This window comes from Osmerus eperlanus, chromosome 2 (assembly GCF_963692335.1).
Source record: "Osmerus eperlanus chromosome 2, fOsmEpe2.1, whole genome shotgun sequence".
Classification (NCBI taxonomy): domain Eukaryota; kingdom Metazoa; phylum Chordata; class Actinopteri; order Osmeriformes; family Osmeridae; genus Osmerus; species Osmerus eperlanus.
Genome location: NC_085019.1, coordinates 8,980,684 through 9,000,150, shown reverse-complemented (window position 1 = coordinate 9,000,150; position 19,467 = coordinate 8,980,684). Strand labels below are relative to the sequence as shown.

Below are 19,467 nucleotides of genomic sequence, written 5' to 3'. Positions count from 1 at the left end.
CATCTACACGTGCCAAAGGCAATTCCGGTAGATGGGCGGACTTTTATGGGAAACAAGCGGTTCTTGCTGTGTGTAGCATTAGCATGGCAGGAAGTTTATGGAGTTTGATTCACTTCACGGGGTAAGTGTCTGTAATTTTGTAAATTAAATCGGTAATATATTTTTTAGGCTAATGATTTGATTAATCTGTCTATACATTTCTCTACTTTTGTTCTTTATCGTTGATCCGAGATACTCGGAATTTGTGCAATTAGACGTAACTTCTATCACTGTTGTCATTTTACCCTCACCAATAATTACTTCCTGCCAGTGCCTTCAGAACAACCCATAATCATAAAGTAAAATGTGTCTATTTTTCATTTGAAGGTACAGTCTGCCTTTTGTGATGGCGAGGGCCTGGCTCATATCTCACCTGTTGATGCTGCGGATAACTCCGTCTAACGGTTTAGTCCATACAGGTGAGTCTTTAGATCTAGCAGTTGGTAGACATTAGTGTCCAGTTCTTAGTGTCTTTATGATACTTTCTGAGCATCTAGCAGTTACACTGGTTGACTATTTTTCCATTCTGTACCATCAGCTAAGACAAGGTATGTGTTTTTAGGTTGATCTAAATAGCTGCCTACATTATGTTTATCTTTTGTTATGGTTTCTCCTTAGTTCTAATTTAGTTAAATTTAGTAGTGCTATAAAAACATACAAGCAATTGTTTGAGACAGATGAAAGTTATACCAACGTAACCTACAGTAAGACTGGTTTCCTGTTTACATTCTCCGCAACAAAGCCCATGTTATTTGAAATTGGATTCACATCCGTTCCTTGTGGTTTCAAAATGTGTTGTGTTTACTCAGTCTCTCTAATTTGTTTCTCTATCTCTCTCTTTCTCCCTGTAGGTCCTCTACCCCATACTCCTTCCACTCCCCGGTGTTCTATCCCCTATAGCATTAATGAAGACTTGACCATTCAATGTTCCTGGGACCCAGGGCCAGAACAGGATCCAGGTCTTCTCACATCCTACAGCATTCACTGGGCCGCAGACCTAGATACCAAGTAAAAACAATCCCATCTGCTGACACTGGTTTTGAAACAACTCCTTGTCATGTTTATAAAGGCTGTATATATACATGTTACAAGCTCACGAACAAAGATGAAGAGTGAACATTACCACACGACAGGCGCTGTCTGTGAGATTCTTTGAGTGTTTCCTGAGGTGTACGTAATTACAGACTCCATCCTTTTCCTTCCACGACTGATGCAGAACCTACAGTGTGTCTGAGCGGTCCAGTGGTGTCATTCCTCGTGATGATTACCCTAGTCACAGAACATTATGGGTGTGGGTGGTGGCTAAGAACCAGTACGGCTCTGCCCAGTCTGACAATGCCACCTTCAGAACAGATCTGATCCGTGAGTCGCCTTGTATCTCACTTGACTTTGACTTCTTCTTCTTTGACTTCTGCCTTTCTCTATCTCGTCTTTCTCTCTCGTGTTTTTTATGCAGCCTTTTTTATTTCTCCAACAGGGGTGCCTCCCGCTCCCATTATCACCGAGTTCACTAGTGATTACCTGGAGATTACCTGGGGCTCTGGCTGCAGCCTGCTTAAATTGTCTGAAGGAGACTGTGATGTCCGCTACCGTTCTGAGGGCCAGCAAAAATGGTCTGAGGTAAGGGAACTTACAATGGGCTATCCTCTCAATCAATCCATATTATAACTATATTGGTTCATATTTACAGGATGACATGGCAAACTTAAGTTAGACTAGAAGGATGACTGGTTCTAGGTCTTTTATTTTTGAAGGGTATAACCTTTGCCACCTTCATTAATGTAAACTACGACACAGGGATGCACTGTGTTCCTGCTGCTGAATTGAAAAATAAGTTCAGCACTCAAATAAGGCTGTTGCACTGTGACATCAATAAGGGGTTGTGAAACCTTGGTGACATATGCCAGATCATATTTTCACTTGTATCTTGTTCTGTGCTAGCCAATGTTATCACTGAGCAGTGTCCTATACTGTTCATCACAATGATAATTTCATCAGATAGAATAGTTGGTGCTTATTTCATTACTGTACGTGTGAATCTTTCATTGAAACAATCTCCAGTAATCAGAACTCACCGTCAGCCGGGAGCACTGGACTTGACCTGCAGGAACAGACAGGTTGCCAGAAAGTGAATAGATGGGTTGAAATAATCTCTTTTAACATGAGGAAGCTTTCCAAAGCATCAGGCTCCATCAGATCCTCTATTTTCCAAAGTAGAGAATACAGTACCAGGTCAAATGTGCAGACTATCTTACATTATCACTAGGCATTCTGTTTCACCAACCCAGTGACAACATGTCAGGAAAATCTTTTATCAAGTAGTTCACAGAGTCCCTGGAGTCAAGAAAGGTTATTGCTTGCAGCATGCAGCAAGGAGACACATCTATGGTGATACAAAGTTGTCTGAAGAACTGTCAGTCTCCTTTTATCCTAAAGTTCTTGTGCGTGCGTCTTAGAGTGGAAAACTACATCTTCAGTTTGGAGTGGACAGTTGTTGGAGTTGTTACAATATGGAGTTTGACCCTGGTTCCAACACAATATGACGTTTTTTTATGGAGTATATAGTGTTTAGCTTACTTGTTAAACTTTAATAAACTGTTACTTGAGTAACGGTCATAATGTTTAAGTAAGCTTGCGGTTGCAACTATGAGGGGTTCCTTTTTCTGAACCGTGTTCTTTTAAGCTTGCATAACACGCACATAGAACTATTTCTAACACAACACAGCATAGATATTTATATAGTCCTGTTGAAAAATACCTTGTCTACTATTCGTATGTAATTTGTATGTTCTATTCAGGTGGTGAACAACCTCCAAACGAGATTTGAGCTCCTGAGGCCACTGCCATTCACCAAGTATGAGTTCCAGGTACGGTGTGGATGTAAGGATACCATCTTGAGTGAGTGGAGCTCAGTGCAGAGAGTTGGTAGGTACTGGTACTTCTCTTTACCACACTGCAGCCTTGGATAAATTCACTTTTAAACTCACTCTCTTTGTGGAAATATCTATTGTATTTTCTTTCCACTCTCTATCTCTCCTCACTGTTTCTCTCTCTCACTCTATCTTAGGGCCTTCAGGACAGATGGATGTGTGGTGTGACTGTGAAAGCCTCTCTGACCTCTCTAAATGTGCTTTGATGTGGAAGGTGTGTGGACAGCATCAAATCAAAAGCACAAAAATACTTTGTTGAAGTAAAAACAAATCTAACCCCTGAACCCTGTTTGATTTCTTAGCTGCCACCTCCCCCTGTGGTGCATGGGCTGAGATACGTGGTGACGGTTTCATACACCAATGGCACTGTGGAAATTGTCAATGTGTCCACGACAGTTGATGGGGGCCGGTCGGGTTGTAAGGGAAAACAGTGTAATCTCCGTTCCTCTCTTCTGGGTGTGTCAGGAGTGCACGTGTCAGCACAGACCTCGCATGGCACTACAGAACCCACTTCCTTAGCTCTACCGACACTAGGTATGCTGATGACTCATATCTAACCTGACACGTTTGAAAACACAGCCGCTGTGTTTACCCCTTCACGTGTTAGTTTATTTTGCATCGGAGACTGTCTAAATGTGGTGCCTTAGTGTGATGCCACAGAAATGACAGCAGTATATTTTTCCTACAGGCGTACAAGGCCAAGAGCCACACATCATTTGTAACATGGATGAAGTGAGCCTGTTGGTATCATGGAATCTGTCCTCCCAATTCACCAACAAGCTGCTGGGGCTAGTGGTGCAGTACAAGCAGGCAGGACTTCCTCCATCCCAGGGGTTTTGTTGGAGGAAAGTACACAACAACAGCCAGACGTCAATCCCTTTGCCAGGTCTGAGAAATTTGGGTTTCATATATATTTAGTATCTCATAGGACGGGAGACACCTTTCAATCATAGGAGATTTTACTGCAGGTGCAGGCATTTGCACCCCATACAATTGGGATTTAAATGTTCAATTAATGTAAAAAAATGATTAAATGTTTTTAGAACATTTTTAAGTGATGTCAGAGTTGTATGTTCTATCACGGTTTGTTGTACTCTAATGATTAATTTAAAATTTTAAGATCTAGTATTAATTTTGAGCATGTTCTTTGTAATGCTTTCAATCCATCGCGTGTTGAACTCACCCACGAAAGCAGAAACAAATGATCTGTCTCCATCTGTAGGTTCTTTTGAAAATTACACTTCCTACATTGTGTCGTTGTTTGGAGTATTAGGAAACAGTTCTGTGTTCCTTTCATCCACTACTGCATATGCACGAGAAGGAGGTATGCATTATCATCATACAGATCCATAGACCTTCTTACACATCAGTGATACACCTAAATCCTTATTAATGAAAATACATATACACAATTTATGCACTTAGCATGTTAAGAAACAGAAGTGTGTGCCCTGTACCCAGTACAGAAATATATACTTTGTTTAACTAACCTGAATGTGCCAGCATACCTCTAATCTACTCATTCCAATTATCCTGTCTTCTCAACCCTCCTCCTCAGCCCCTCCCCAGGTACCCTTCATCAAGATCCATGACATCACTGACTCTCAGGTGACCTTCACCTGGGGTCACATCCCCCTGAGCCAAACCAGAGGTGTCATCCTGCAATACCTTCTGGAAGTAGACGACCAGACAGGTAGCGGCCCCTCTTGAAACATCATGTTTTTGTAACCTACCAAACATTTCAATGTTTCTCCCCAACCATTTGGACTGGACAGAACATTTGAGACACACTGCTATAGCTGCCTTGCCATAACATCCTAGTTAAAACAGTAGTTTCAAGCTATGATAAAGCAACAGTATCCTAGTTCTCATGAGAAGTTCTCTTCTCTTGGCCAGTGGGAAATGTGAGTGCAGAGAAGAACAGCTACGTGATATCAGCTCTCTCCCCTGGCCGTTCCTACCAAGTGGGGATCCGAGCTGTAACTAAAGCTGGGTCTGGACAAGCTAAAATCATCTACATCACCACCAAGGACAAGCAGGACTACGGTACTGTACCCTCTAGCTGTTTTTAATCTTGGGATTGATATGCATTGTGTTCGCTGGTTATGTTAGGGTTAGCAAACAGTTCAAAGTTTTTTTGTTTGTTTTTTAGGTTTAAAAACTTTGCATTGATTTCTCTCTCTTTTTCTCTTTCAATCTCTGTTTCTCCCATTCACAGATATAACAATGTACATATTAATCATACCGGTCATAATCTTGCTATTGATGGGGTTTGCCTACAAGGTGCTTGTGGGGTGTGATAAAGTGCCTGACCCCAAAAACAGCCAACTGTTCCAACAGATGACAAAGTCCCAGGTGAGACAAGCCATTGTTACTGGTCAGTATTGACCTACTGTTATAATGTCTGTCCTGATTTGTCATTTAATGTGTGCTGTCATTTAAACTGTAATTGACAGAATTTCCTCTATCTTGCTGGAAATCTAAACAGTTATATGTATGCTATACAGCAAGTTTAATACTCTGATCTTAAGGTATGTGAAAACTCTGCTTTGATATATCACACACCTGACAGAAATCTGTGTAACTCGGCAGGTCAGTCGCTCCTTTATCTGCGCTCCTTCAGAGCCAAGTCCCAAGATCTCTCAGCTGGAGGTGGTCCAAATCGAGCCTCAGGATATCAAGGCCTTCCCTGGGAAAACAAATAATCTGATGGAAACGGGGAATGAGGAGGAGTGCATAGGAACAGGGACCGAAGAAGAGAAAAAAAATGCGGACATGGAAAGGGGATGGATACAAATAAAGGGGAAGGGTAAATTTTATGAAGAAGCTTACAGTACAATGATTGACACTGATGAAGAGAAGATTGGAGGTGACATGGCTAGTTTGTCAGAGGAGGAAACGTTTTTTCAAGACTATGAGAAGCACTTCATGCCTAGTGCTGTGGATGTATGACCCCTTCATAGAGTTGTAAATCAATTATTCTACCTCTACCCCACCTAGTTGTGTGGTTGTTAATGCAAACTAGTATGACTATGTTGTATAGATATGTTCTTACCCTGCATTTTTTTCTAACATGTAAATGGGTATGCAGACACAAAGTGATGATTAATAAGGGACTGTACTATTTCTATTGGTTCTGAACTTTGACTCAAGTTATCTTTGACAGAAATACAGCTGCACAGCTATGTTCAGGAGAAAATCTCATACGTGTCTTTATGCATATAAGTATGTGTGTGGTAGGGATGTTTTAAGAATCAAGGGAAGATAAATGTACTGTACTTAAGTAATCTATGAAGAGGGTTCTCTCTATATGAGCATGACCAGAGCTTTAAAAAAATACATCTCAAGATTGTACATGGATGGTATTGTTTCACAGACTTCTGAGCCATACTTCCAATGTGACATACAAAATGTTTTGTTGTCCTGTTTCTTAAATAAAACTTTTTTAGTTATATAGTAGGACCTGTGGAAATAATTAGCTGCAAAATGTGTCTGCTAGCATGGATGATGGAGTTACTCGGAAATTTCTTTTAAAATAACAAAAACCGAAAGGGTGAGATTATGAACTTCATTAATTTCCTTTATTTCTCCTCGAACGATAAATTGCTCATATTTAAAGAATCATGAAATTGACACGTTAGGTTCGAGTTATCAAACTCGAAGAAAGTGGTCTTTTGAGGACATTTGAATTAAGACCTGAGCTGTGTGAATCTTAAATTCATGAAAAACAATGTAGGCAATTGTGGTTAACGACAAAAGTATTTGGACACTGACAATTTGTTGTTTCGGCAGGCCTACTCTAGTTATCATAATATGACTACAATGCTTAATTATGTGTGCATTATCATCACATGGTAATGTTATCATAGTTTAAAAGTACGCCTACAAGTAAACATTTCAAATATAGCTATTTTATATGCCGTTGTCAATAAAAAAAAATAGTACATATAAAAATATTGTCATAATTATTTACTCTCGCACTTTGTGTCGTCAAAATGTTATTGGGGGTTTAGGGTCGATCATAGGTATCATAAGATGAATAGGGTTTATCATTGGTGCCCCAAAGATGTTTTGTTCCTTTTCGATTAAACGCTTCGCGAAAATTACGGAAGTCGAAAAGGATCAGTGAGTGAATCGGCGTGCTCGTCTAGGTTCAGTAGCTAGCAAGGATCCGCGAACGAGCACGAGAAAGAAGCGGCCCCGTCGAAAAACTTCAATCTATAAATCAATATTGTACGTAAATACCTTACAATGTATTCATTCAAATTGTCTCTTTTAAATTAGTATTTAGGCGAGTGGCATCCGTAAAATGGTTGAAGACGACGTTGTTTGCTTTTTCGCAAATAGCTGAGCAGTTGGAATGTTAGTTAGCTAGACGTTGACAATGTTATAGCTAGAGCTAGCAAGCTAACTAGCTAGCTATACATTAGGCTTAGTATATTTCCAGGAATCAAACTATTCCGTGGTCTGGCCAAATACTTATTCCATGATTGTGTAGTATTAGTTACTGTTGTTAATCATGTGCGTATATGGGTCTGTGATTTTACAAGTTACTTTGGGTTCCTTTATACGACGGTAAATTGTAAACATGCAACTCAAACCGCCATTGATCGTGGATGTTTCAGTGAATATTCGGAGCCTTGGTTGGCCAACTGGTTTAGCTAGCAAGCAGGCGAAGACAGCGTAGCTATGTGGTGTGTGCAAGCAATGAAACAAATAGCTAGCCGTTGCGATTTGAATAATACTGTACCACACGTTTATAATAATTTGTATTATCTAGTTTAAAACGAGGGAGGTACTTGTCGACCTTTATTGCCCATGCCGATGTTGAGGCCGCATGTTTGGCCCTTAGAAATGCATGGATGGCGAAGCCGGGGGCTGCCGTGGTGAGAAGGGCAAGTTCAGTGCCTTAGACCCAACTTAGACTTTTACAGACATGGACCTCACTCACAATTGACTTCGTTTCTAACTCTGAAGATAACTACACAAAGTGACTCGTGCTAGAATAAAGCGATCTACTAGTAGGAGGCAGCTAATTTACTCACAAGCAGTAAGTGTGGCAAAGGCTATCTGTACAACACGGACATCTGACTAAGTTGAGTTCTGTTTTCACACCAGCGCTTTAGCATGCCATCCACGGCACAGTTTTATTAATTGAAGCCATTTCATTCGAATATGTTATATCCTAACAATTAATTAATTTTAATGTTAGTAAACGCTGCAAGTTGGTAACATTGCTAACCAGAGTTTCTCACCGGCGGAAACGGCCGGGTGGCGTGGGGGTGGGGGAGGATTAGGGCGGTTAAGCCGGGTCACCGAGAGATTTTGTTCCCTGTGTTGGAACAGACATGGCCTCGTTTTTGTGCCACAAGCCGATTCCCAATTATAATTTAGGCGTTACATGTGAACACCCAGAAACGAGCGTGTTGTCTTTGTTTACTCTGCTGAAAAAACCTTTTCAGACTAGACCAACTGTAGCAGAGGGCTCTATTTTCGATAGGTATAAATACGTGCACTTTTAATTTAGCGTTTCTTTACACTAAACTATTAGTAAGCACTAGGTCTTCTAGAACACCCTTATTAATCCATGCCTTCTATATTGTTAATTGTTCATTAATCATTGTAACTGTAAAAAGGTCTGCTACTTTCACAATAAGGAGCCAAAGCCACACCATTTTTAGAACTGCAACAAATGCTTGCAGGTACATTTCTATTTTCTTTTGGGTTTCTATTGGGTTATCCCCCTGGAGATGATGCATATTACAATGACCTCTGACTTTCAGTGATGGTTTTGTATTCATACTGTCTGATCCAGAACCCTCACACGCTCATCTACATCCCTCTGCAAACTCGGCTGTCAGTACTCCCGTTTACCATTCATCTCTTCATTGTGCATGTGTGTCCAGGATGGAGTGGCAGCCAGACGAACAGGGACTTCAGCAGGTCCTCCAGCTCCTAAAGGACTCCCAGTCACCCAACACAGCCACACAGAGAGCTGTTCAACAAGTATCCTCACCATTGACTGCCATTGAAGGGGACGGGTGGGGGTTGTGGGTGGTTGGCTGCGTTACATAAGAGTTCCCGTTAGTTAAGTATGCCGTTCTGTGTTTTGTTGGGTTGATTGCATCATCCTGTCAACTTGTATCAGTAGTGCTATCCGCGGGAATGATGTATCTGAAAGAAGAACCTGAATGGCGCCTCACATTTTTAAGAGTTGAATTAAGGAGTCTACTCTTTGTTGTGATATGTTCATGATGTAGTCTGGGATTACCCTTAACCCCACTGTCAGAAACTTGAGCAGCTGAACCAGTTCCCGGACTTCAACAACTATCTCATCTTTGTACTCACAAGACTGAAAACCGAAGGTGGGTTGGGACCTCAGTGTTTCTCTTAGTAGAGAAACACTGCTCTATCTGCACAAGAAGAGCTCATATACTTGCCTCACCAATCAATTCACTCTTGACAGGTTCCTGTATTGCCATCTTTTATAACCTGACCATAAAAGTTTAAAACAGTCCAGTTAAACCTCTCCCTTTCTTCTGGTATCGCAATAAAGCAACGAAAGATGTGTCTTTTGAAGTCGCAGAAAGTTACCAAAGTCCCTTCCCTCTCAATGCTTCTGTGATGAACTCTTTAAGACATTCGAAATCTGAATCAGACATGTGGATGTTTTTTTTTGGACTGAGAACTGCTGAGAGAGGTGGCTCACTGGAGGGACATGGATGGATGGATTAGATTGGTCCCATATTTTGCCACCTTCATTTTGAGGGTCCCCCTCCTTTCCTGCACACCCTTCCACTTTCTGGTCACAGCTAGGACGATGGTGGTTGCACTCATTCCAGGTAATAATGTGATTGTAAATGTGATGTCTTTCCCCCCTCCCTGTAGATGAGCCCACTCGCTCCCTGAGTGGTCTGATCTTGAAGAACAATGTGAAGGCCCATTACCAGAACTTCCCCCCGGCCGTGGCAGACTTCATCAAGCAGGAATGTCTGAACAACATCGGCGACCCCTCACCCCTCATCCGTGCCACCATCGGTGAGTCTGGCCCCGTGTGTGTGTATGACTGTTTTTGTCTTCAGTCTGTTGTTGCACGCAAACTGTCCTTTTCTTATGACATATGTACCTTTGCCACCAACTGTGGCCATTTTGCAGTGCTGGCGTTTCTTTCGCCCTTCCTTCAACAAGTTCTCCCTCAATCTTACCCTCTGTAAAATGTCCAGTCTGTCCTCATCCCATCTCTCTCTCTCTCTCCTCTGGAGATGATGCATACACTATGACAGCTGACTATCCGTGAAGGTGTTCGTATTCATACTGTCTGATCCAGAGACTCCCCCTCCCACCTGCTCTTCTCGGCTCTCTCCATCCACCCAACCGCACTCCGTTCAGTCGGATAAAGACTTCACTTTTCAACCTCTTCCCTTTCCCCCCCAAACCTCCTCAGGCATCTTGATCACGACGATCTCCTCCAAAGGGGAGCTGCAGACATGGCCGGAACTCCTGCCTCAGCTGTGCAACCTGCTCAACTCGGAGGACTACAACACCTGCGAGGTCTGTACCCCCTCTCCCCCCGAGGCTGGCCCTCGCCCCTTGTGTCCTGGATATGATGCATAACATACCTTTGGTGATTGCCAGTGACGCTTGTCGTATTCATACTGTCTGATCCAGTCCCGCTGCCCTCGAAACGTCCGCAAGCCAATCTGGGTTGGATTCTTCATGCCTGTCTGCCTTGTTCGATTCTCCACGCTTTTTAGGGCTCGTTTGGCGCCCTGCAGAAGATCTGCGAGGACTCCTCAGAGCTTCTGGACAGTGATGCTCTCAACCGCCCCCTCAACATCATGATCCCCAAGTTCCTGCAGTTTTTCAAGCACTGCAGCCCCAAGATCAGGTACGTTTTCTGGTTGCCGATTACACAGATCTCTGAAACACCCTGCTATACAGTCACTAAGGACGGTCATTTCCCAGCTTGTTACCCCATGGTTTCTGAATATGTTCTCCCCCGTCCAGATCCCATGCCATAGCATGTGTGAACCAGTTTATCATCGGCAGAGCACAGGCTCTGATGGACAACATTGACACCTTTATCGAGGTGAGCTGGGACCGGTATCATTGGGTGTCAAACGGTGTTACAGTGAACCGCAGTCGGCTGTCAACTGGTCATGCTAACTCAAGTCTCCTCCTCCACCCTCCCTCCGCTCCTCTGACCGGCCGCCCCCCAGAGTCTATTTGCGCTGGCTGCAGACGAGGACTCGGAGGTGAGGAAGAACGTGTGCCGGGCCCTGGTCATGCTGCTGGAGGTCCGCATCGACCGCCTCATCCCCCACATGCACAGCATCATCCAGGTGAGAGGCTCTCCTTCCTGATTGACACCGGGCAACGTCCAGCCGGTCCCCCATCTCTGACTCCCACATCCCCCTCTTCCCTACTCCCAGTACATGCTGCAGCGCACCCAGGACCCCGACGAGAATGTGGCTTTGGAGGCCTGCGAGTTCTGGCTCACCCTGGCCGAGCAGCCCATCTGCAAGGAGGTTCTGGCTGGACACCTGGTGCAGTGAGTAGCTGCTCTCTGCTTGCGATGCATATGCAAAATATGGCTAATATTCGGCCCTCGGCCTACCATGTGGTCTTTTTTATTTTATATTTTCGTTGCATCAGTTGGGGGGGCGGGGGGGCTGAATGGGCTCAAAATGGCGTGCCTTTCTGACCGTTGTGCATGGCAGGAGATGCAACTGAGAAGGCTGTCGAGTTAAGGAATTAATGCAATGCTCAGGAATGCTGTTTGAACTAACATTCCTTCATCCATCCCGCAGACTCATTCCTATCCTGGTGAATGGCATGAAGTACTCTGAGATCGACATCATTCTTCTAAAGGTAGCGCATGCCTTGTAACTCTCGCTGTGTCTGTGAGACCACCGTCCATCTCGCGCCTCCTCCTAGGTTATTTTGTCTTTGCCCTCGTCTCTTCTGGCCGTTTCACTTCTTTGCCCTGAGCTGGAATGTTCCTGGGATTGAAACAGACCCACATGGCCTCCTGGGCTGGCTCCAGAATCTGTGGCGTTTCTTTTTCTCTCTCCTCATGCTTTCTTCTCACCAAGTTTCACACCACATCATCACGTTAAACCAGAGAGACTTATACAGACACCCCTGACTCATTTTTGTCTCTAGACACTCATTTGCACATTCAGCAGGTGATTTAGACGGTTGCAGAGTTCAGTTATTTCTAGCTGCGAAATGTTTTTTTTAAATAATTTTTTTAATCTATTTGATGGCACAAGGCCCATTAATCCCGTCAAGAAACCAACAACTTAAAGACCGTTCATTTCTCTTCATGTTGTCTTCTATAATCCACCCACTAACATATTTTTTCCTCTTTCGCCCCCTCCCCTCCAGGGTGACGTGGAAGAGGACGAAGCGGTGCCCGACAGCGAGCAGGACATCAAGCCCCGCTTCCACAAGTCTCGCACCGTCACCCTCCAGCACGAGGGCGGCGAGGGCGAGGAGGGGGAGGACATCGACGAGGACGACGATGACGACGACGACACGCTGTCTGACTGGAACCTACGTGAGCGCTCGGCCTGTTCATCCAATCGCAACAGTTCAAAAGTGTTGTGGCGGAGCCTACTACTGCATGCTAAGGCTAACCAGACAGTAGTTAAGCAGGACATGAAATGAGAAGCTGTACAGGTTATCGCTTTGCAGATGCTTCGTGAAGGAGGGTAGGTGTGACCGTTAGGGGTGACTTCCCCTGTCCTCTCTGTGGCGTGCAGGGAAGTGTTCGGCGGCGGCGCTGGACGTGCTGGCTAACGTGTTCCGTGACGAGCTGCTGCCCCACCTGCTGCCGCTGCTCAAGGGCTTACTCTTCCACCCTGACTGGGTCATCAAGGAGTCTGGGATCCTGGTGCTGGGGGCCATCGCTGAGGGTACGCACTCGCAACTGTCACCCCCCCCCCCGGCGCTCCCTTCACTGTCTTTGTCTGTTTCTCCCCCTTGTTGATCACACACTCTTATCTCTCTCTCGTGCTCTCTCTCGTGCTCTCTCTCGTGCTCTCTCTCTTGTGCTCGTTCTCTCTCTCTCGTGCTCTCTCGCTCTCTCTTGTGCTCTCTTTCTCGTGCTCTCTCTCTCTTGTGCTCTTTCTCTCGTGCTCTCTCTCTCTCTTGTGCTCTCACTCTCCTCACTCACTCACTCACTCATTCATATATATCACTCTTCACACTCTGCCCACTAAAGCAGAAGTTGCTTCAAAGCAACACCGGACCCACGTCCACATCTCCCTCTCCTGGAATATGGAGGTTTGTCTCCCACGGTACGTGAGGCTGACCTGCCCTGCCGCCTTGGCCAGTCCTCCAGATAGAGCCACAGCCATCAGCCCTTCATAAGAGCAGCGTGTCGTCAGGCTGTTGACTCTGCAGATGTTGAGCTCAGCTGCTCTACTCGCCCTCAGTAATGACACATCATTTCTGCTGACCCACTTAACACTAATAGGATGTAGACTAATTGGATTCCATCCGGGAGAATATTTCTTTTATTAATGCACATACTTACAACCTCTTATGGCCACAGCTAATGGATGGAGTACAAAGCCAGGCAAACTATTGATTTCAAGCTAGCGTTAAAACGTCTCACTCAACACGCTCGACACTACAGATATACGGAGGCCACCGCGGCAGTGGCCGACGGAGGCGCTGCGGGCCAGACATGCCACTGACGCACTCCTGAACTAACACCCTCCCCTCCCCCCCTTTCCTCTCATCCTGTCGTCCCCCCTCTTCCACAGGCTGTATGCAGGGCATGGTCCCCTACTTGCCGGAGCTCATCCCCCACCTCATCCAATGCCTGTGTGACAAGAAGGCCCTGGTGCGCTCCATCGCCTGCTGGACGCTCAGCCGCTACGCCCACTGGGTGGTCAGCCAGCCGCCGGACTCCCACCTCAAACCGCTGATGACCGAGCTGCTGAAACGCATCCTGGACGGCAACAAGAGGGTTCAGGAGGCTGCCTGCAGGTGTGTTTGTGTGTAGGGGTGGCAGCTGGTTTGTGTTATTTATTTATTTTGAACGCCCCATGAGTTGTTCATGCAAAGCGAGTCAGCGTTGGTTTAGGGTTTGGATGGCTTAGCCTCCCAAATGTGCACCTGACACACCACACCAGGGTGACACAGCACGGATAGACTCTGCTACTGACAGTCGAGTCAGCCCCCCCCCCCCCCCCCCCCCCAATAAGTTGTTCATGCAAAGTGGGTCAGCGGTGGTTTTGATAGCTTAGCCTTGCAAATTTGACTCTAACCCCTCTCCCCCTCCCCCCCCCTCCCCTCCCAGTGCGTTTGCTACTCTGGAGGAGGAGGCGTGCACAGAGCTGGTCCCCTACCTGAGTTTCATCCTGGACACCCTGGTGTTCGCCTTCGGCAAGTACCAACACAAGAACCTGCTGATCCTCTACGACGCCATCGGGACTCTGGCCGACTCCGTGGGACACCACCTCAACCAGCCGGTACGCAGAGACGACCCCACAGCTGTGTACCGCTAACAGAACTCCACCTCCCAGAATGCCTCAACTCTTTTGATTCCACCGTCAGGATCCTAAAAGTCAACTTTCCGCAGCGCCTCAGATTGACAGTTGTAGTCTCCGCAGCTTAGTCCAACAGATGGACGCTCGTGTTAAAGAGTCCGTCTGCTCCATTCACAGGAGTACATCGAGAAGCTGATGCCCCCCCTCATCGCCAAATGGAACGAGCTGAAGGACGAGGATAAGGATCTCTTCCCGCTGCTGGAGGTGAGAGTCATGACCATGGTGGGATGAAAGCGGGGGGGGGATTGTTGTGGTTTGTTTCGTTGTGTTGACTTGATGTTTCTCTTTCCACCCCCAGTGTCTGTCGTCAGTAGCCACGGCACTGCAGAGTGGCTTCCTGCCCTACTGTGAGCCAGTCTACCAGCGCTGTGTCACCCTGGTGCAGAAGACCCTGGCCCAGGCCATGGTGAGACCACACACACGCACAGAGCACTGTCACCCTGGTGCAAAAGGCCCAGGCCATGGTGAAACCACACACACTCACACTCTCATATACACACGCGCAAACCCATGTTCTCACCACTCTAGCCCAAAATCCTTTCACCATTGTGTAACTTAATAACTTTAAATTTGTGTAAAATAAACTTCCATATGCAGATATTACACGCTATGTTATGAGTATAAACTCTTATGTTTAAACCCACTCACACGTACCCCCTCCCCCCTCCAGATGTACAACCAGCACCCAGACCAGTACGAGGCCCCCGACAAGGACTTCATGATCGTGGCCCTGGACCTGCTGAGCGGCCTGGCCGAGGGCCTGGGGGGCCACGTGGAGCAGCTGGTGGCCCGCTCGAACATCATGACCCTGCTCTTCCAGTGCATGCAGGTATGTCACCCTCTCCCAGACAGGGAGAGGAGGAGGAGTCCCACCGCTATCTGGGAGGAACTCCTCCCAACAGACATTCGGAGTCTGAGTAGCCGTGGGGATGTGAACGCTTTTGGACTCTGGAGGTGCCTCACGTGAGGGGGAAGACGCCAGACTCGGAGGGGAGAAAAAAAAAGGATGCGTTTGTTGGTGTTTTTCAGCATGGTGTATGTCAGTAGCCCGAATCTGCCTTTCCCCATGGCTGGAGTTAAGAGATCACATCCGGGCTCTGTCTAACTTGAGTGCAATTAGGAAGTAGCCGGTGCATTCTTTTTCTCTCTCCCCCCAGCGTACACATTAACCAAGATGTGTGTTTTCAATGTATTTGTACTTGTACTGTGAGTCTTGGGTTTGTCTGAGTGTTTGTGTTTGTGTGTGTGTCTGTCTCCGTGTTCCAGGACAGTATGCCTGAGGTGAGACAGAGCTCCTTTGCTCTACTGGGAGACCTGACCAAGGCCTGCTTCCCTCACGTCAAACCCTGCATTGGTGAGTTGCAACACACACACACACACACACACAGAGTGTGTGTGGTGTTGGTGTATGTGTTTGTGTAATGTTGTATGTGAATGTTTGCGTATTTCTGAATGTTAACCTGTGTGTGTGTGTGTTCCTCCCCACAGCTGAGTTCATGCCCATCTTGGGGCTGAATCTCAACCCAGAGTTCATCTCTGTGTGCAACAACGCCACCTGGGCCATAGGAGAGATCTCCATGCAGATGGGTGAGCCGCATGTGTCTCTCTCTCTCTCTCTTTAGCTAAGTCTCTCTTTTGCTCGGCTTCTCTCTCTAGCTAGGTCTCTCGCGCACACTCGGTCCCTGTCTGGCCATTGAATGAGTGGATGTAGATATGCGTTGTGCTTCCTGCAGCCACCTCACGTGTGTGTGTGTGTAGGAGGTGTAAGCCTGCTGGAGTGTGGACAGCATTCAACTGGTGCTCCTCTTGCATCTGACGCATGCTCAGTGTTCAAGCCCAGCGAGAGAGACAGACTTCCCAGTAACCTGTTCATGCTCGGGTGTCCCGGAGCTACCAGGCCCAGCGCTCCCACTAATTGTGTGTGCGTGTGCCTTGTGTGTGCGAGTGTGTCTGCGTTTGCCGTGTGTGCGTGCGAGTGTGCCTGCGTTTGCCGTGTGTGTGTGCGCGAGTGTGCCTGCGTTTGCCGTGTGTGTGTGTGTACCCGCATGCCATAGCAGCAGTCAGAGTAGTGACAGTGTGTATACTATCTCTACAGGCAAAGATCACAAGCAGGAGGAAGGGGATTGTGCAGGTGAGCTAGGGAGACCAGACCCCAACACTGACCAGTTAGCAGGACCCCCAACACTCCTGTCTTACGACAGATCTTCATCAACCACTACTTAGTGGTGACTGAATGCTTCTTGTAGTATAAGGCCATACTGTGGTTCTTGACTTTCCAAGGGGTGTGAGGTCCTTCTGTGATGTAGTGTCGGCAGGGGTGTGATTGGCTCTTTCCTTTGTGACCTCAGGAGCAGAGATGCAGCCCTACGTGGGCATGGTCCTCAACAACTTGGTGGAAATCATCAACAGACCCAACACACCTAAGACTCTTCTGGAGAATACAGGTACACACACACAACCTTTTCTCTGCTGGCTATCCACACCAATGATGAACTCTTCTAACAGACATTCGAAATCTGAACTATTCTTTGTGGAGGTTACAGCTCTGAGCGTGTGGCTAAGATATGAAGCATGTCTCTCTCAAATGGGGCATACCATCCTGTGATATTGACCAATCTCTCCTCCTCTCTCTCTGGGTCTTCCCTGAACAGCCATCACGATCGGCCGGCTGGGCTATGTGTGTCCACAGGAGGTGGCTCCACAGCTGCAGCAGTTTATTAGACCATGGTGAGTTCCTCTTTTGCGCCCGCACACACACACACACACACACAATCACTCACACACACACAGTCACTCACACGTGCACATTTAACATCTACCACGCCTTGGACTGAGAAATCTGACTTCCAATCCAAATGAAAGAATTTCCAGGTCTCGTTCCATTGGTCAGTTTTGACCAGTCCAACACGGCCGGCCTGTTGCTGACCCCTCCCTCTCCTCTCTGCCCAGGTGCACGTCGTTGAGGAACATCCGGGATAACGAGGAGAAGGACTCGGCGTTCCGCGGCATCTGCATGATGATTGGAGTGAACCCCGGAGGAGTGGTGCAGGTGAGGAAGCGCCCTGTGGTCTGGACACCTTCAGTCCCGCAGTAGGAGAGCAGAGCTGTGACCACGACTCCAGCTTAGCACGTGATGTCCCCGTGTCCCTCCCCTCTCAATGCATCTGTGATGAACTCTGTAAGACATTCGAAATCTGAATCAGACATGTGGATGTTTTTTTGGGGACTGAGAACCGCAGAGAGGTGGCTCACTAGAGGGACATGGGGGGATTAGATATGGTCACATATTTTAGATCTGGAGCTCAAGTTTTTGGGTGTTCATAAGTCCTTCTGCACCGAGAGTGATATAGAGAAGATATTCTGCGTAAGAGAGCATAGATGGACCCTGAACTACTTGCTCTCAGGCTTACTCTCCAGTCCTCAGAGGACACAATGACTGGAGTATAGGGACACGGTAGGGGGATCAGGAGAACATGAGGGAGTGCAGATGAACCTCATGTTCTAAGCACTGCGGTGGTGTCTTCTTTTGCACAGGACTTCATCTTCTTCTGTGATGCTGTGGCCTCCTGGGTCAGCCCCAAGGATGACCTGAGGGACATGTTCTACAAGGTGAGCTCTCAGACAGGAAGGTTGCTGTTTTATGCTTCGTATGTTCGTACGGATCCTGCGTACACCTGGGTTTCGAGTCGGGAGCACAGCCTAGCCCACTAGGTGCACATCCCAAAACAAACCTGTGTGATATTTCAAGTCAGGGGTGCTGGGAGCCAAGAAGGTTCCATTTAAAGCCTTGTCACCCAGAACGCCTCCTCATCTCCACCTGTGGTCCATCTAGATCCTACATGGCTTCAAGGACCAGGTGGGAGAGGAGAACTGGCAGCAGTTTTCCGAGCAGTTCCCCCCTCTGCTGAAGGAGCGGCTGTCGGCCTGCTATGGCGTGTAGCCCCCCCCCCACCCCTGGACGACGCGGGACACGCCTGTAAGTTCCGCAGGCACTCTCCTCACCTGCTGTTGTCATCCTTGGGTTTACGTCCGGATGAAACCGGTTGTTGACCCGTCTCCATTCATTTTTGTCTCCCTCTCTCCCAGGTTAATGTACGGGAGGGTTTACTGGGGGAACTCATCCATCTGTGTAATTGCACTGCCCTGATCGTGGGGGGAAGGAGGAGGGACGCGACTAGCCTGCCCCTCCGGACGGCCCCACGCCCCGTGTGTCTCCTGTGAGGGTGGGTGGGAGGGTGGTGGGGGGAGGGTACTGGGGGGGAACACACAACCTTCTGGATCAAACGCCTAACTTAAAACCGTCACACTCAAAAAAACGATGACACGCAAAGCCACAGGGATTCTAGACGGGGAGGGAGGGAGGCGTAGACGGGGGCCCCCTAACTAAGTCTATTAAATACCCAGGTTAGAGGACAGCAGTGTTGGGGGGGGGAGGGCGGGTGTCGGCAGCGACCACATTCACAGGATACTATCTTCAAGGAGAATCGAAACCAGCCTGGAAGCCACAGTTAAAAAATAACAAAAACTGAGAACCATGACAACACTCATAATAAGTAGGGCTGACACATATTCTGAACGTGCTCAGGCGTGCAGGCAGCTGCCCTGGGCTCGAGGCCTGTGCCACAAGCACATGCATCCGTATTCCAGTAGGCATCGATAATCTCTTAACAGGGTGGGACTGATGTAGCGCTAATGTTTCTAGCAGCCCAGAGGCTAGCCAGAGGCAATAGCATGAGATGCTTTCGTACGTAATAAGGGGGAGGTCTCCAAGTGTAATTGCACCTTTACTACTACACAAGCATTCATAGAGAATACATATACACTTCATACTGGGTCTAATCCTTTTTTTATTTTTGGTTTACATTTAGCTGAATTTTCCCTCTTCCCTTGGTTGCAGAATGCATTTTTGTCCCCTTCAAAAGAAAACTACTAAT

General features: G+C 47.0%; 2 protein-coding genes and 2 non-coding genes across 5 annotated transcripts; all 4 read left to right on the top strand.

The window, feature by feature from the left end:
• Positions 1-6,428, top strand: il12rb2l (interleukin 12 receptor, beta 2a, like). Its single transcript, XM_062451426.1, has 14 exons — positions 1-121; positions 367-458; positions 891-1,047; positions 1,256-1,401; positions 1,517-1,659; positions 2,838-2,964; positions 3,107-3,183; positions 3,272-3,503; positions 3,658-3,855; positions 4,192-4,293; positions 4,528-4,662; positions 4,866-5,015; positions 5,188-5,324; positions 5,562-6,428. Exons 1-14 carry the CDS (start codon positions 84-86, stop codon positions 5,919-5,921), a joined length of 2,094 nt encoding a protein of 697 aa, XP_062307410.1. The 5' UTR covers positions 1-83; the 3' UTR covers positions 5,922-6,428.
• Positions 6,429-7,066: 638 nt separating this feature from the next.
• LOC134011903 (transportin-2) lies at positions 7,067-18,778 on the top strand. Of its 2 annotated transcripts, XM_062451438.1 has the most exons (26): positions 7,067-7,202; positions 8,876-8,975; positions 9,259-9,334; positions 9,858-10,007; positions 10,414-10,520; positions 10,724-10,857; positions 10,977-11,058; positions 11,189-11,311; positions 11,402-11,520; positions 11,780-11,840; positions 12,360-12,531; positions 12,737-12,889; positions 13,745-13,970; positions 14,284-14,455; positions 14,651-14,737; positions 14,832-14,939; positions 15,204-15,362; positions 15,800-15,887; positions 16,022-16,120; positions 16,629-16,664; positions 16,882-16,977; positions 17,185-17,260; positions 17,483-17,582; positions 18,068-18,142; positions 18,366-18,509; positions 18,620-18,778. In XM_062451438.1, the coding sequence occupies exons 2-25, from the start codon at positions 8,877-8,879 to the stop codon at positions 18,471-18,473; spliced, it is 2,706 nt and encodes a 901-aa protein (XP_062307422.1). In that variant the 5' UTR covers positions 7,067-7,202; position 8,876; the 3' UTR covers positions 18,474-18,509; positions 18,620-18,778. The 2 variants fall into 2 exon arrangements, with proteins under 2 accessions (XP_062307422.1, XP_062307430.1); XM_062451446.1 differs by lacking the exon at positions 16,629-16,664.
• On the top strand, positions 8,714-8,784 carry LOC134015883 (small nucleolar RNA SNORD41). The gene has a single exon (XR_009929296.1). It is a non-coding gene; the product is annotated as a small nucleolar RNA SNORD41 (small nucleolar RNA).
• On the top strand, positions 10,226-10,296 carry LOC134015892 (small nucleolar RNA SNORD41). Its single transcript, XR_009929304.1, has one exon. It is a non-coding gene; the product is annotated as a small nucleolar RNA SNORD41 (small nucleolar RNA).
• Positions 18,779-19,467: the final 689 nt, after the last annotated feature.